The 14,715-nt window shown below is 51.1% G+C and overlaps 2 protein-coding genes across 2 annotated transcripts; both read left to right on the top strand.

The window, feature by feature from the left end:
* The first annotated feature begins 619 nt into the window (after positions 1–619).
* LOC119159146 (keratin, type II cytoskeletal 4-like) lies at positions 620–5,804 on the top strand. Its single transcript, XM_037411728.1, has 9 exons — positions 620–1,225; positions 1,829–2,046; positions 3,004–3,064; positions 3,271–3,366; positions 3,474–3,638; positions 3,866–3,991; positions 4,189–4,409; positions 4,643–4,677; positions 4,782–5,804. Exons 1-9 carry the CDS (start codon positions 692–694, stop codon positions 5,063–5,065), a joined length of 1,740 nt encoding a protein of 579 aa, XP_037267625.1. The 5' UTR covers positions 620–691; the 3' UTR covers positions 5,066–5,804.
* Positions 5,805–10,212: 4,408 nt separating this feature from the next.
* LOC119159144 (keratin, type II cytoskeletal 3-like) lies at positions 10,213–14,578 on the top strand. The gene is made up of 9 exons (XM_037411726.1): positions 10,213–10,845; positions 11,516–11,730; positions 11,936–11,996; positions 12,240–12,335; positions 12,462–12,626; positions 13,103–13,228; positions 13,443–13,663; positions 14,083–14,117; positions 14,217–14,578. Exons 1-9 carry the CDS (start codon positions 10,213–10,215, stop codon positions 14,576–14,578), a joined length of 1,914 nt encoding a protein of 637 aa, XP_037267623.1.
* The last annotated feature ends 137 nt before the right edge of the window (positions 14,579–14,715 follow it).

The following is a 14,715-nucleotide window of genomic DNA, read 5'->3' as shown; positions in this document are numbered from 1 at the left end:
ATGACTTTAAAAACCTCCTCAAAAGTGTTTCTAAGGCATCTTTGTTGACATAAAGCTAATTTTATAACCCTGCCAAGGACTAATGCTCTCTGGTTGTGAAACAGTTTTGGACAACCCGAGTCAAATCTGCTCTGCACAGGAGGTTGAACCAGGGTGCAGCTGAGGGTGCGATTAGGAAACCGCGTTTTTGTTGGAATTCAGTGAACCAACCACCTGCCACCGGGCTCAAAATGAGTGATTTAGCTAAGACAAGGGTCTCCCTCCAGGGTGTAATGTGTCAAGGAATTTGCGGTGCTTTGTCACTGCCCCGAGAGGCTCAGGAAGGCCCATGATGGGTTGACAGCTGCCGCTAAGGGAATTTGATTTGGGGCTGTGCTTCCAACACCAACAATCACTTTGTTTTTCTTAGCTCTCGAGGGAGTGTTTTGAGGCAGGTCATGGTGGTGGCAAAGAGGGGAGGGCATCTTTCCAAGCCCTAAAACAATGAATAGAATAAAAAAAAAAAAGAAATAAAAGAAAAAAAAGACACCTCCACTCCCCTGACACCCGGCCAACTCCCTGAGCACATAAAAAGGGGCACTCAGCCACGGCACTCACAGGACTCACCTCCTCCCGTATCCCATCCTCCCCCTGCGCACCGCACTGCTCGGCTCCTCTCTCTTCACGGGTTGACTGCTGGGGACCGGTCACCATGTCTCGCCAGTCTTGTGGTCTTGGCAAGGGATTCAGCTCCAGCTCCGCTTGCTTCGGGGGGAGGAACAAGGTCTCGTTCAGCTCTGTGTCCCGCGGAGGATGCAGGGGACCTGGTAGCGCTGGTGGCTTCGGCAGCAGGAGCCTCTATGGCTTGGGAGGGAGTAGGAGTATCTCCCTGGGAGGGTTCGGTGGAGGCAGTGGTGTCTGCAGAGGGTTTGGGGCTGGTGGCCAAGGAGGCTTTGGCTACGGTGCTGGGGCAGGGTTTGGTGGCTGCTATGGTGGTGGGACTGGAGGTGGCTTTGGTGGAGTCTTTGGTGGTGGTTTTGGTGGCTTTGGTGGAGGATTTGATGGTGGCTTTGGAGGTCAAGGCTTTCCCCCTTGCCCCCCGGGTGGCATCAGGGAGGTGACCATCAACCAGAGCCTGCTGGCCCCACTCAACCTTGAAATTGACCCTGAGATCCAGAAGGTGCGAACGCAAGAGCGGGAGGAGATAAAGCAGCTCAACAACAAATTTGCGTCCTTCATTGACAAGGTGAGAATGGCTTCAGGCCAGGGCTGGGGGGTGCAGGTCTGAGCTCACCACAGCTCACGCTGGGAGATCCCCACCCAGCAACACCCAGGGAGCCCAGACCACCCCAAAGAACCCCCGAAGACAGAGCGTGGTGACTGGAGAAATGCCTTTCCCAGGGTTATGGAGAAACCCAGGAGCAGGATCCTTGGTTCTTAAGACCACGATGCTGATGCTAAGCTGTAGGACCGCGCACTATGTGCGGGGCATCCTCAGGGTGGTCTCTGCTGGTGGGCTCTGTCCCTCCATGAACTTTAAGGACTTTGACTGTTTTGGCTCATTTTTAAAGAAAAGATGCCCAAGCTGTGAAGTTCACCGTGTTTCTCTTGTTTAGAGGTTGTGAGATTGGAGAGGGAAGGGGACCCACCTTTGCCCACCCATCCTAGAGCCGTGGCCCCACCTGCCCAGTGGGACCCTGAAGTTATTGCTCACTGGAGATGAGAACAGGCAGGAAGGTTAAACTCATTAAATGGGAAAAAAATATGGAAAATGTCAATTAAAAAAAAAAGAAAATATGCTTTTGGGAACAGTCTGACTCTTTTTCTACTCATCCCTGCGATCATTTAGGTCCGGTTCCTAGAGCAGCAGAACCGAATCCTGGAGACTAAGTGGAAGCTCCTGCAGGAGCAGCGTGGCCCGGGGGCGGGGGGCAGGAACCTCGACGCTGTGTTTGAAACCTACATCAGTGGGCTGAGGAAGCAGCTCGACTCCCTCTCCAGCGAGAAGCAGCAGCTGCAGTCAGAGCTGAAGAGCTTCCAGGACATGGTGGAAGACTTCAAGACCAAGTATGTTGCTCCGGGTGTAGTCATGGTTGGGCTGTCTGGTGGTGAAAAGATAGAGATAAAACTTTGAACAGTCATAATACTGAAAGAATCATGAGAACTGGCAATATTTCACTGGTTTCAATGATTAGAAAATGTAAAAGATTTTGGGGGAGTTTTCATCAACTGGGTTTTGTGATTTTTCAAGGTATTTCTCCGTATGCACTGTTGCCTCAGCTATCCTTCTCTCTAAAGCAGGATCCTCTACTGTCTGTCTTTCTCACTTAAAAATCCATGGCATTATGATTTAATGAACTAATTATATTAGTTGCTAAATCCTACTGTAATTTCCTCATGGATTTCCTCACGGATTCCTTCCCATAATATCCTTCGTGATTTGAAGCTCAGAGCTTTCTGTGGAAGGATGATGTGAAGTGGGGGAAAAAAAAAAAAAAAAGTCCTTTCCTGCTCCTATTTATTGATTTGTTCAGTTGGAAAAGGACGAACAAAGCCTGGAGAAATGCTTCCACTGAAGGAGTTACCAAAAAATGGTGGGAAAGCAAGTTTGGGACTTATCAGGAGGATCCCTTCCTCTACTGAGGCTGCAGGTTGAAGTTTGACTTTGTGTTGGAGATCACCACCACCACAGTCTTCTGCAGCAGCTCCTGCCTCAGTGAGCAGCCGGGGATGGCCCGTGTTGAGGACCTGAAGGTCCTTGGGTCTTGTAGAAGGGGTTGGAGTGGTCACAGCCACCAGGACTCAGTTTAGGCAGGGACAGGATTCTCCTTTGCCAGGCAACGGAGGTGGCATGAGCCAGGGCTCGTTCGGAGAGGCAAAGGGCTGTTGCTTGTCCATAAATCTCGCCCATGGCAGGTCTGTTTCTGCTGCATTCGTTAGTCTGAGGCCAACACCACCTCGTTGCCAGCAGCAGCCAGAGCCAAAACAAGTTGGAGATTCAATCTCCCTCGTTATAATCAACAGGTACGAAGAGGAAATAAACAAGAGGACAGCTGCGGAGAACGACTTTGTGCTCCTGAAAAAGGTAAAGTCCTTGGTTGGGTTTTTTTTTGTAACACCAAGACACATCCTGGTTCAGAGGAGCTCTTGCTTCCATCAGCACCGGTTCGTTAGCACCAGACATCAACCAGGACCCTGAGATGTATGTGCTGTGGGGAGAAGGGGCACCAAAGGGCTCAGGGTGAAATGGAATGGTGTGCGTCGGGTTTTCACTTCCCATTTCTGCCGCAGGATGTGGATACAGCCTACCTGACCAAGGTGGACCTCCAGGCAAAATTAGATTCTCTGGCAGATGAGATTAACTTCTTGAAGTATCTTTATGACGTGGTAAGTGGTCCAGCTGCTCGCTGTGGGGGGATGCTGGGATGGAGAAGGGTTGTGATGCTGTGAGGAAATTATGGCAGGGCTAAAGCCAGGTCTGGTCGGAACTGCAGGAGCTGTCTGAGATGCAGAAGACTGTTTCCGACACCTCCGTGGTTCTCTCCATGGACAATAACCGAAACCTGGACCTGGACAGCATCATCGCAGAGGTCAAAGCCCAGTACGAGGAGATTGCCAACCGGAGCCGACTGGAGGCTGAGTCCTGGTACCGCTGCAAGGTGAGCGTGCCACACAGTGCTCATGAACACTGACATCTGAGCGGGTGGAAGAGCTACTGGTGGTAGCTCAGACTGTGCTGAGACCTGGGATATCACTGCTGCTGATCTAGCTGGGCTGGAGCTACTGTGCACATGTTCCCCTCGGCTTGTGTGGGGTGGCATGGAGAGCTGTTCTGAGGAGCCACTCGTAGTGGACCTAACATGCTCCCTTCCCTTCCACCTACCAGTATGAAGAGCTGCAGGCTACTGCGGGCAAGCATGGGGACAGCCTTAAGGACACAAAGATCGAGATCTCTGAGCTCAACCGCATGATCCAGAGGATACGGGCTGAGATCGAGAGTGTGAAGAAACAGGTGGGGGTTGCATGTTTTGTGAGCTCTTGGTAACCCCCTTCAGAGCCTCCCTGAAAGCAAACAGACTGGCAAGAGTCACGGTGGGCGGGAGGGACCCTGTGCTGGTGAACGGCTGAGCCCAAGTGACCTGGGACCACGGCTCCATCTCCGAACGGCTGCCCCTGCCTCACTCATCGTATCTGTGTCTTGCCCTCCAGTGTGAGACTCTGCAGACCTCTATCGCCGATGCTGAGCAGCGCGGGGAGGTGGCCCTCAAGGATGCCAGGGACAAACTGACTGAGCTGGAGACAGCCCTGCAGAAGGCGAAGCAGGACATGGCCCGGCAGCTGCGCGAGTACCAGGAGCTGATGAACGTCAAGCTGGCCCTGGACGTCGAGATCGCGACCTACAGGAAGCTGCTGGAGGGCGAGGAGTGCAGGTGGGTGGGGATGCAGCAAGAGATTCCTTGCATCCCGCTAAACCAACGGGAAGAACGTGGCCCATCATACCTCCTCTGTTAAAGTACGCATGGTGCTGCCGTTAGCCATGGGCTGCTGTCCTATAGCTGCTGCTATTTATGCCCATGGTCTGATGGACCAAACCTGGCTTCATGGAGCTGGATGAGTCCAGATGCTCTGGCTGGAGCTGACGCTGTGTCTCTTCTCCTTGCAGGATGTCTGGAGAGTGCCAGAGCACCGTGAGCATCTGTAAGTAGCGTTCCTGCAGGAGCATGGCGGGCTGGGATGGGTGATCCAAAACTTCATGGTGACATCAGAGGTGACCTTGTGCTGCCTTCTGTTCCTCTCTGCAGGTGTGGTGGGAGGTGGCAGCAGCTCCGTGGGAGGTGGATACGGCAGTGGACTATGCCTGGGAGGAGGAGGAATCGGAGTCGGTGCTGGAAGTGGGAGAGGCAGTTGTAACAGTGCTGGGTTCTGCTACAGCCTGGGAGGTGGTGGACTGGGCTCCGGGGGAGGATTTGGTGTGGGGGGAGGATTCAGCTCCGGAGGGGCAGGAGGGTCTAACTCAGTGGTGGTGGGGTCTGGCACCACCCTGAAGAAGACTACCAGCTCTACATCTGCCAGCCGGAGGGTCTAGGAGAGCAAGCTATTTCCCCCAACCCCACACTCAAAGGAGAAAGAAAGCAAATTTCATGATTGCCATCCCCCTGTCGCCCTGTCCCCACTTCACTGCCAACGTGATGGCCACCCATTTCATTTTAAACCACCGCCATCCTTCAGGAACTGCGTGGACAAGCAAACCAGGGCTCTGCTCACCAGCCACTGACTGAGGTTCTCAACAGTGCTTGAGGACCACTCGCTCCCCAGAGACACTGCGAGGCTGCTGGTTAGCAGGGTGCTGAGGTGGGAGCAGGACCGGCCCCATTGCTGGGGGCCCCCGGACGCAGCTGGGATAAGGCTGTAAAGCAACATGGTCCATGTGAGGGGCGTCCTACCTACGGGCAGAGGGGACTGGTCCGTGTGCTGCTCAGGGAACTGGCATCCCGTGGAGTCCACGGAAAGGCTCGACTTCTCTCAAGATCTTGTGCTGGAACCAGACGTGGTGCAATTTTAATCGGTCCTGCTCATCAGCCAGGGCTCGAACTCCAAAACAAGAATTTCCTAATGGTGACTAGTCCCAGCTGAAGACGTTTCTCACCCCGCTGCAGTTTGAGTTTTTTTTTTTTTTTCTAAGCAAGATACCAGTAGTTTCACCTGCCTTCTTTAGAAACTGCTGTGAAATGTTTAGTTTTGTTCAGGTTTTACCTTTTCATTGTGATCATGGGAACAATTGTGCTTGTTTGCTTAAGCCTTTCTCCCTTGGCATGTGGTGTACCCCAATAAACACTACAGGCAGTAAGCTGGTGTGGTTTTTTTTCCTTTGACCAAAGAGTTTCGTGTTGCAACAAGACCTCTCTTTTGCTGAGATCTGAAAGTGTGACCTGACTTTCCTTGCCCTTTGAAGCAGCCAAGGCGAACGTGTAGCCCGCTCTCCCATCTTTCGCACCCCTCTCCAAACACACGGATGGTTTGGCAGGAGGTGAAGGAGGTCCTGCAGGGGTGAGATGGTTGGGGTGGCAAAATCGCTGGTCCAGGCTCGGTGTGACAGTCCGATCCAGCTCAGTCTGTGAAACACTCATGTTTTCTTGAATGACATCGCTGGGAACGAGCCTGTTCCTGGCAGTGCGGCAGGAGAGAAAGAGGTGGCTGGGTTGAACCTGGGTGTTCTTCTCTGTCCTTCTGCTGGGTCTCCTGGGGTAACAGGGGCAATTAGCCACGTTAGAGCAGAGCAGACTGGTGGACTCGGGGGACCGTTCCCTTCTCCTTTCTATTCCTAAGCCATTTCTCTGATCGTGCTGGCCAGCCCAGGATATTCCCTAGCTAGCCTGCTTCTGACTGACCCCTGCCTCCAGCACACTGCTGGCTTCCCTGTCCTCCAAGGTGGTCCCGACACTGTGGTGCCCACAGCTGGTGCTGTCATGGCTAAGACATTGCACAGCCCTAAGTGGTGCTGGAGCATCCTCTAAGGAATGGTGTGGAAAAGGGAGGGGTGATCATCACCCCTCCGAGCTAAATCAGAGCTAATGCCTCAGCATCCCTGATGCCGGAGCCAGCCCTGCAGCTTTCACTGTGTCTGGACTGGCCAGGGATCCATGGGCTGCTTTTAAGGCATCTCCAAAAGGCACCTGAGACCATGGGAAGAGTAAGATCCCAACCCCCTGTCAAGCTCTGCCTCTCCACAAAAGCAGAATATTTTTGATGACCTGTAAATTTAGAGCCAAAAACTCCTGGCGTGGTTTGACCTCTTGCTCAGGAGACCTTGAGTCACATCCCTGGTCAACCGCAGACTCGCTCTGCGATCCAGATGACTCATTTCATTTATCCCATGCTCTCTTCCCAGTTGTAAATGCTCGAGACATAAACGTACCGGTGACTGCGGAATGTCACAATGCTGCCAGCAAAGGCATGTAACTACTTGGATGGGGAGATGGTTTGGGCAACAGTTAAATATTCTAGTGAGTCGTAAAGGGACCTGAGATGGCGTTGAATGAAAAGACATCTGCTTCCCTCAGAGTCACCCCGATTTAGCTGCCTCTGTGTAAACTTGCCTCCAGCAAATGACTCTTGCCATCAGGGCAGCGTGATGGAGAGACAAAAGGTTTCTAGATGTGTGCTAAGGCTGTTGTTAAAACAAACAGACACCAAAAAGCCCTCGCCTTTTGTCCCTAGGATTGCTGCAGCAAGGAGGGGAAAATTCTGCTGGGCTGGACCAAGACGTGACACAACTTCTGCCTCTTATTGGAGGAGTAAAAACATTTTGCATGGTCAGAAATAAGTTTGGTTTGATTTTGTCACGATTTCCCCCCATTTTCAAAGTGCACAGTGAAGACACTTAGATGTCAAGCATTTTATGGGAGGTGTGGGAATTAAATGCTTTGCTTTGCTTTTTCCCCCCCAGAATTCTCCCTTTCTGTGGCTGAAGACTTTTCCTAAGGCCAGTGCATGTGGCTGACGGTGCTGCTGCTGAAATGAGCCAAGGCTTCTATTCCTACATTCCTGCCTGTTTATTTTCATGGATTCCTTGGATCGTTTGGGTTGGAAGGGACTTTAGAGGTTGTTTTCCTTCACTAGGGCTCCGGGTATAATGATGTTGTTTGAGATCCCCGTGGTCTAAAGCTGCCTCTTGCGTTTGAACCGGCTGACGATGTTGATACCCAAATCCCAGTTCGATTTCCCAAACTTGGCTGGCGATGTGGCCGTGACTCAACACGGGCGCCGGGGACTCGGAGCCTTGTGCTGACTTAACGCATCTCCTCCCAGCACGGCTGGGAATGGGAAAACGTTCCGATCATGCTGTCCCGCCCACAGAAAAATTAAAAAACACCCCCCCCCCCCCCCCCCCGAAAAATGTAACCGCATGTGTGGCAATGTGAGGGAAGGCATCGTTAGATGCGTGTGCATCTGTGTGATTGTATCTATAGCAGCCGTAAGCCCATGGCACGCTGCTGAACCTGGTGGCGTGGCAGGCAGCGGTGGGATGTGCTTGGCTGATGAACCAGGAGCAGAGCCTGTTCTCAGCCCGGTCCACGGAGGCGGCACTGCCAGGTCTTGCTGGCGCTTTGCCTCTCCTCGAGACGGACGGGGCTGCTGAGTGCCGGCTCTGCCTCGGCCCCAAGAGGGATCAGGGGTTTGTCAAGGCTGTTGGCTCACGGCTGCTGTGGTGTTTGAGGTTGCGCTGCAGAACCTCCCAAGCTGGGCAGGTGCTTAGGAGACAAAGTCTGGCTGAAGACCAGCAAGCCATACAGGACCTCCTCGACCCGCATATTTATTGTCTATTTATTTATTTGTCTATAAACTGTGCTGCACAACCACCACAACCCCCGTCCTCCCCACCCTTTTGGTCTCAAAGTGACTTGTTTTTATTCTATACCTTTTTTAGCCCTATCTATCCCTTGATCCTCTGCCCCACATGCTCAGGAATCCAGGCGGGTGCTGGGAAGGGAGGTGGGATGAGCAGGCTGTGCCGGGACAGTCGTGTTTTTCAGTGGAAATGCCAGTTTGGCTGCATGTCGTGACCTGGTCCAGGTCCTTAGGGACTTTTTGGAAATAGGTGTCTGTGCGATATTTTTAGAGGTATTTAAACATCTAAAGACACCAAGAGTTGCTAGTGTGGATTTTCAAGAAGCACTTAATTGCCTGTGTCCTGTGGGAACTTCTGAGAACCTTGCTAGAAAGCCACCAGCACAGCTGGCTGCCTCAGTAGTCATAAAGATTTTAGAACTTCAAAATATCTCAGGTGGCTCAAAAAAGCTGAAAACTAATAAAAAAAAAGGACTTTCTAAAAAAAAAAAAAAAAGACTCAGTAATTTGATAAGCAGGCTTCTGCAAGACAAAAGGATGAATGTATGATGGGTCATAGTCTTATATTGCAAGTCTCATGCATCAGCTAATCCCTTCGCAGCGTGGCATCAAACCGGAGTGTTCCCACCAGCTTCTGCCTTCCCAGAGCCTGGTGCCCACTTCCAAAGGAGCTTGGACAGGGATCCACCTGCCCTCCCGAAGGAGGGCTCAGCACCGCTCACAAGTGTCTGTGTCTGCCAAAAAAAATATTTGCACATTAATAGTGAACTAAGGCAGGCAGCTGAAAAACATGCATTTCCTCAAGTGAAAGTTATTGTGCCCTCTGTTCTCCTCATTTCTATGTGTCTACAAACGAGCTGAGCTCTCCAGCATCGTCTGCCTGGCTAATTGCCTTTGAGTAGTTACAGGATTTATGATGTGGGCAGTGTGATTTTGCATGCCTCCTGCTCTCTGCCTGTTCTCAGAGCCCTCCGTCCGCCTGGCCACACTTCCCACTGGAGCAGCCGGGTTGCCGATGCCTTCTCTGGCTCTTCTCATGGTCCTGAAGCCGTCAGAACATCCTGAAGGGATTTCCCGTCTATGATATTTGTGGCATTTCTTCACCCGTGCTGAGACTATAGGCACGAAGAGCCCAGGAGTCACTTGCAGCGAGAGTTTGGTCCAACAATGAATGAATTTCCAGGGCCAACCATTGCTCTGGTGCCTCCTTTCTGGTAAGCTTTTATTTATCGAAAAGCCGGAGAGCCTCATCAAAATGCAATTTGCTGAGCACTGGCTCTGGATTGAGAAACTACTTCTCAAAGCCAAAGGCGATTTTCCATGTAAAAAGAAGACTAAGGGTGTAACATAGGTGTGTTTTGGGAATTGTGAAAGCCATGCTACAATTTGGCATGAACGGCAGCGCTTGCCTGCCATGGGGCTTTGGAGTGAAAGATCAAAATAAAGATAAACATAAGCAGGGAAACAACCACAATGGATGAAAGGTGGAAAAAAATAAAAGACTATAGTGTGTCCTAGGGAGAGTGTTACTATACCACAACCGCCTAAGACTTCTTAGTCACCCAGTGCTACCATTTGGTGGACACAGTTGAATCTTTTTTAATTTTCTCCTGCATTCTAGGGTGTGTTTCTGGGTAGGGTCAATGTTTGGCAAATTGAAGATGAAAATCTGTAAACCACACCACGCTGATGAAGACAGTAACTGTCTCCTCCTTCACGCCCATGCAAACCCAGCCCACCTCCAGAAACAGATAAAAGAGAGTCTCTGCTGCCCTCCCGCCAGAGGGACTGACTTCCCTTCTCTTTGCACGCACCTCCTTGCAGCACAACTCCACCAGCCTTTCTCATCTTCTCAATTTGTGACTCAGCTTGGAAGAATCAGCCATGTCTCGGCAGTCTGTCTGCAGGAGCTTTGGAAGCGGGAGCAGAAGGGGCTACAGCTCTTGCTCTGCCATCGGTGGTGGCTTCGGAGGTGGTGGCGGCAGGAGCAGGAGCAGCTACAGCTCGTTCTCTATGTCCAGGGGATTTGGAGGTGGTGGACGCTGTGGAGGGTTTAGCAGCAAGAGCCTCCATAGCATAGGTGGCAGTGGAAGGATTTCCATGGGTGGATGCTATGGTGGTGGATATGGAGGCAGGATGGGTGGCTTCGGTGGAGGCTACGGAGGAGGACTAGGAAGCTTTGGTGGAGGAATGGGTGGAGGAGGAATGGGTGGCTTTGGAGGAATGGGTGGTGGTGGAATGGGCGGCTTTGCTGGAGGAATGGGTGGTTATGGTGGAGGAATGGGTGGTGGAGGAATGGGTGGTGGAGGAATGGGTGGCTTTGGTGGCCCAGGCTTTGGCATGCCAGGCTTTGGTGGCCCCGGTAGAGGTGGCCCTGGAATCCAGCCAGTGCAGGTTGACTCAACCCTCCTACAGCCGGTCCATGTTGAGATTGATCCCCAGATCCAGCAAGTCAAAAACCAGGAGAAGGAACAGATCAAGACTCTTAACAATCAATTTGCCTCTTTCATTGATAAGGTGAGAGGGTGGGATTGTGTCTAATTAAGGGTCAAAACTGGGAAGAACTTTCAAGTTCTGCAGAAATGTCCTTTTTCAGCTGAATTCCAGCGGGCTGAGACGCTTCAGCCGAGTCTCTTTATTAAGAGCTGCTAGGGAAGAGATGAGAATCTCTTCCATATGAGATCAAAGCTGTGTCTTCAGGGCTTTAATCCAGCCAGTTGCACCAGGCTCAACTCATCGGTGATTCTCGCAAGGAGGCTCAGTGCCTCCAAACATCAGGAGGCAGGTTTCAGGCAGGTTTCAGGCACAAATTTCCCCTCCTGAACCATTCTCTTTCCAAATACCCTTCCATTTAAGAATTCAGTAATATAATCATTTCTTCTCCTTTTCAAATATCCGGGCTTTTACGTCTAGACTAGAGATCTAAGATTTCTACACTACCTGCGATGGGAATGTACTCGGAGCCGGTGCTACGCTGAAAAGCTCCTTTGACTTGAATATGGCTTAGAAATTTGCATCTTTTCCCAATCTTGAGTTTCAGGCAACAACAGAAATTTAAAAAAATAAAAGTAAACCAGGTGTCTTGTGATTGTACAAAGGAGAATCTTTTTTACGTGATGAAAGAGCAGCTCTGGCTTCTGCTGCTGTTCCCGGTATGATGGTCAATACTCCATGTGTTGGCTTTCAGGTCCGCTTCCTGGAGCAGCAGAACAAGGTCCTCTCCACCAAGTGGGAGCTCCTCCAGCAGCAAGGGCCTTCGGGGCCAAGGAAGAACCTGGATGTCATCTTTGAAAACTACATCCAGAACTTAAGGAGGCAGCTGGACTCAATCTTGGCGCAGAGGGGCCAGCTGGAGTCAGAGCTGCAGAACATGCAGCAATACGTCGAGGATTACAAAAACAAGTAAGTGTGGTGACAGACTAAACCAGGAAGCCAGTCCAGCAGCTCGGTAGTCATTCTTCTTCACATGCATGCTCTTTATGGCAATTGTGGACATAGTTTTTTCAGTCTAAATATTTTGAGTTCTTTTTTTTTCCTGTTTGTTTGTTTAGCGTGGCCTTAGGCAGGAAAATTCAGGAAGCTCAGCTTGTATTTTCACTCTCCATAGGTATGAGGAAGAGATCAACAGGCGCACAACTGCTGAGAACGAGTTTGTGGTGCTTAAGAAGGTGAGTCACAGGCACTATAAAGTGATCGCTTGAATATGGGGGTTTATCTGCTCTTGCAGGGGATCCCTCTTGGATGGGAAATCGTAGACGTTGTAGGATCTGTAGGCTGAAGTTTCAAGTCCCTTGTTTTTGATTTGAATAATTGAGTAACACCATCACAGCTGTTACCCTCAGCACCAATTGTAATTTCCATGATCCTGAAGGATTTACAAATGAAATGATTTTCTGTCCTCTTTCCTTTAGGATGTGGACTCTGCCTACATGACTAAAGTAGAGTTGGAAGCGAAGGTGGGAGCTCTGACTGATGAAATCAACTTCCTGAGGGCCATCTATGAGGAGGTACGAGCTCTCCCTTCCCCTGGAGCTGTATCGAGGCATGTGTTGGCCAAAGACACTGAGGCTGGACTGGGTACCCCCATAGATCTGGGCTTGAGGGTCACTTGGGCTGCACTGTCTTGGTTGTAGGAACTCTCTCAGATGCAGACAATCAGCCGGGACCTGTCTGTGGTGGTGTCCATGGACAACAACCGCCATCTGGACCTGGACAGCATCATCGAGGAGGTCCGGCGTCAGTATGAGCAGATTGCTCAGAGCAGCAGAGCTGAAGCTGAGGCTTGGTACCAGAGCCAGGTGAGTTGGGAAACCATGAAGGCACCCTGCGTGATGGCTAGTGTTCACCTATAATTTATGACAATGTGAGACATCTCTTCAAGCTAAAGGTGCTGGAGCTTGTGCAAGGAAGTCCCCAGAGGAATTGCGTTGCTTTTGAGGGATCTGACTCACTGTTTTCAAGGCGTCTAGAACATCACTTCAGTGCACAGTACAAGCTTCTCAATAAAGGTGGCCAAAAAGGGACCTTAACCAGAGAACGCCTGCTCAAAGCAGCTTTTCAGAAGCCAGGGGTTACTTTTTAGTCTCACTAAGACATATTTCAAAGATCAAAACCAATAATTGAGTCTCAAAACCATCTTTTACATTGAGCTGGGCATCCATGACCAACGTGCCAGCTCCTTGTAGCAGCACATAAGCTATGAAACTGTTGACAAATCTCATCTAGGCATCAGGAACGTTTCATTGAAGGTTTGCTTTGTTCTCGGTGCCATCAGTATGAACAGCTGCAGAGCACCGCTGGACGGCATGGGGACAGCCTCCGCAACACCAAGATAGAGATCCAGGAGCTGACCAGGAATATCCAGAGGCTGCGGGCTGAGATTGAGAGCGTGAAGAAGCAGGTAGGGGTTGGCAAGCATCTTGTTGGGTGGTGGCATTGGGTTGAGTGACAGATGACCGTGTGTGGGGCAGGAATGGTTTCTTCAGCCACCCCCCCATTAGCTTCATGGAGATGTTTCCTCTTTTCCCCATGACTTCACTCCACTTGGGGTTTGAGGGCTGATCAAAGTGACAAAATGAGACCTGAGGAAGGAAGTGCCCTTTTTTCTTCCACAGAACCAGCAGCTGCAGGCAGCTATTGCTGAGGCAGAGGAGCGGGGTGAGATGGCCCTGAAGGATGCCAGGATAAAACTGGAGGAGCTGGAAAGTGCCCTGCAGAAAGACAAGGAGGAGCTGGCTCGCTTGCTGAAGGAGTACCAGGAGCTGCTGAACATCAAGATTGCGCTGGACGTTGAGATTGCCATGTACAGGAAGCTGCTGGAGGGGGAGGAGAACAGGTAAACACTTGACTTTGGGTTTGAGAGGGATGTTATGATCAATGCTGGATGCCTTCAGTTTTAATGATAGCAGTGTAATTGCAAACCGGCTATTTGGTTAAAATGGGTGGATATGGCAATTGGCACTCTGGGTGACATTGTGGATGGCCAGGACTGATAATTGGCATAACCTGTACACTACAGGTGGTATAGCTGCCATTTAATTACTGCTAGGTGTGATTTTTTTAATGAACTCAAATATGGAAGAATGTTAATCTAAAGAGAAATTGCCAATGCCTTCCCTCCTTAAATATTTTAATGATAATTAAGTTGCTCATAAGGATGAAACAGGAAAAGAGTTTGATGATGAAAATACAGTTTGCAGTTTTTACAATGTCTCTTTTGCTGGGTGATTAAAATCTACCAATTTCCCTCTGCAGGCTGTGCAACGATGGCATGTCCAACGTCAATGTCTGTAAGTATCGGCATTTCTCTCCTTGGGCAGAAACCATGTGTTTCTGGAGATGCGGGATGCCGGTGCACTCCGGGTATGTAACCTGTGCTTCTCCTCCAGCTGTGGTAGGCAGGACCACCATCTCTGGTGGCAGAGGAGGCATGGGAGGAGGCTTTGGCGGCGGCAGCGGCATGGGAGGAGGCTTCGGCGGCGGCAGTGGCATGGGAGGAGGATTTGGCGGCGGCAGCGGCATGAGCGGAGGAATGGGAGGAGGAGTGTGTGGAATGGGAGGCAGCTTTGGAGGAGGAAGCATGGGCGGCAGCTGTGGCATGGGAGGAGGAATGCACAGCGGTGGCTTCTCTTCTGGGAGTGGAAGGATGTGCGGCTCCGGAGGTGGCAACTTCAGCTCCGGTGGGGGATCGTCCTCCATACGGAGATGTGTCACGACCACCTCCGTCAAATCATCAGGCGTGAGGTTCTGAGCCCCAAAGCCACCTCGCAAAAGGAAAGAAGCATCTCCTACCTTCTCCCGGCAGCAGCCCAGCCTCCGTACATCCAGCTCCGGTGTCCTGCAATGAAACGAACTGTCTCCCTCATGGCCCACCACGCACCAGCTCGG

Source organism: Falco rusticolus, chromosome 19, assembly GCF_015220075.1.
Source record: "Falco rusticolus isolate bFalRus1 chromosome 19, bFalRus1.pri, whole genome shotgun sequence".
In the NCBI taxonomy this organism is placed as follows: domain Eukaryota; kingdom Metazoa; phylum Chordata; class Aves; order Falconiformes; family Falconidae; genus Falco; species Falco rusticolus.
Note: the sequence above shows the minus strand (reverse complement) of the source record. Positions and strands in the feature narration are given on the sequence as shown.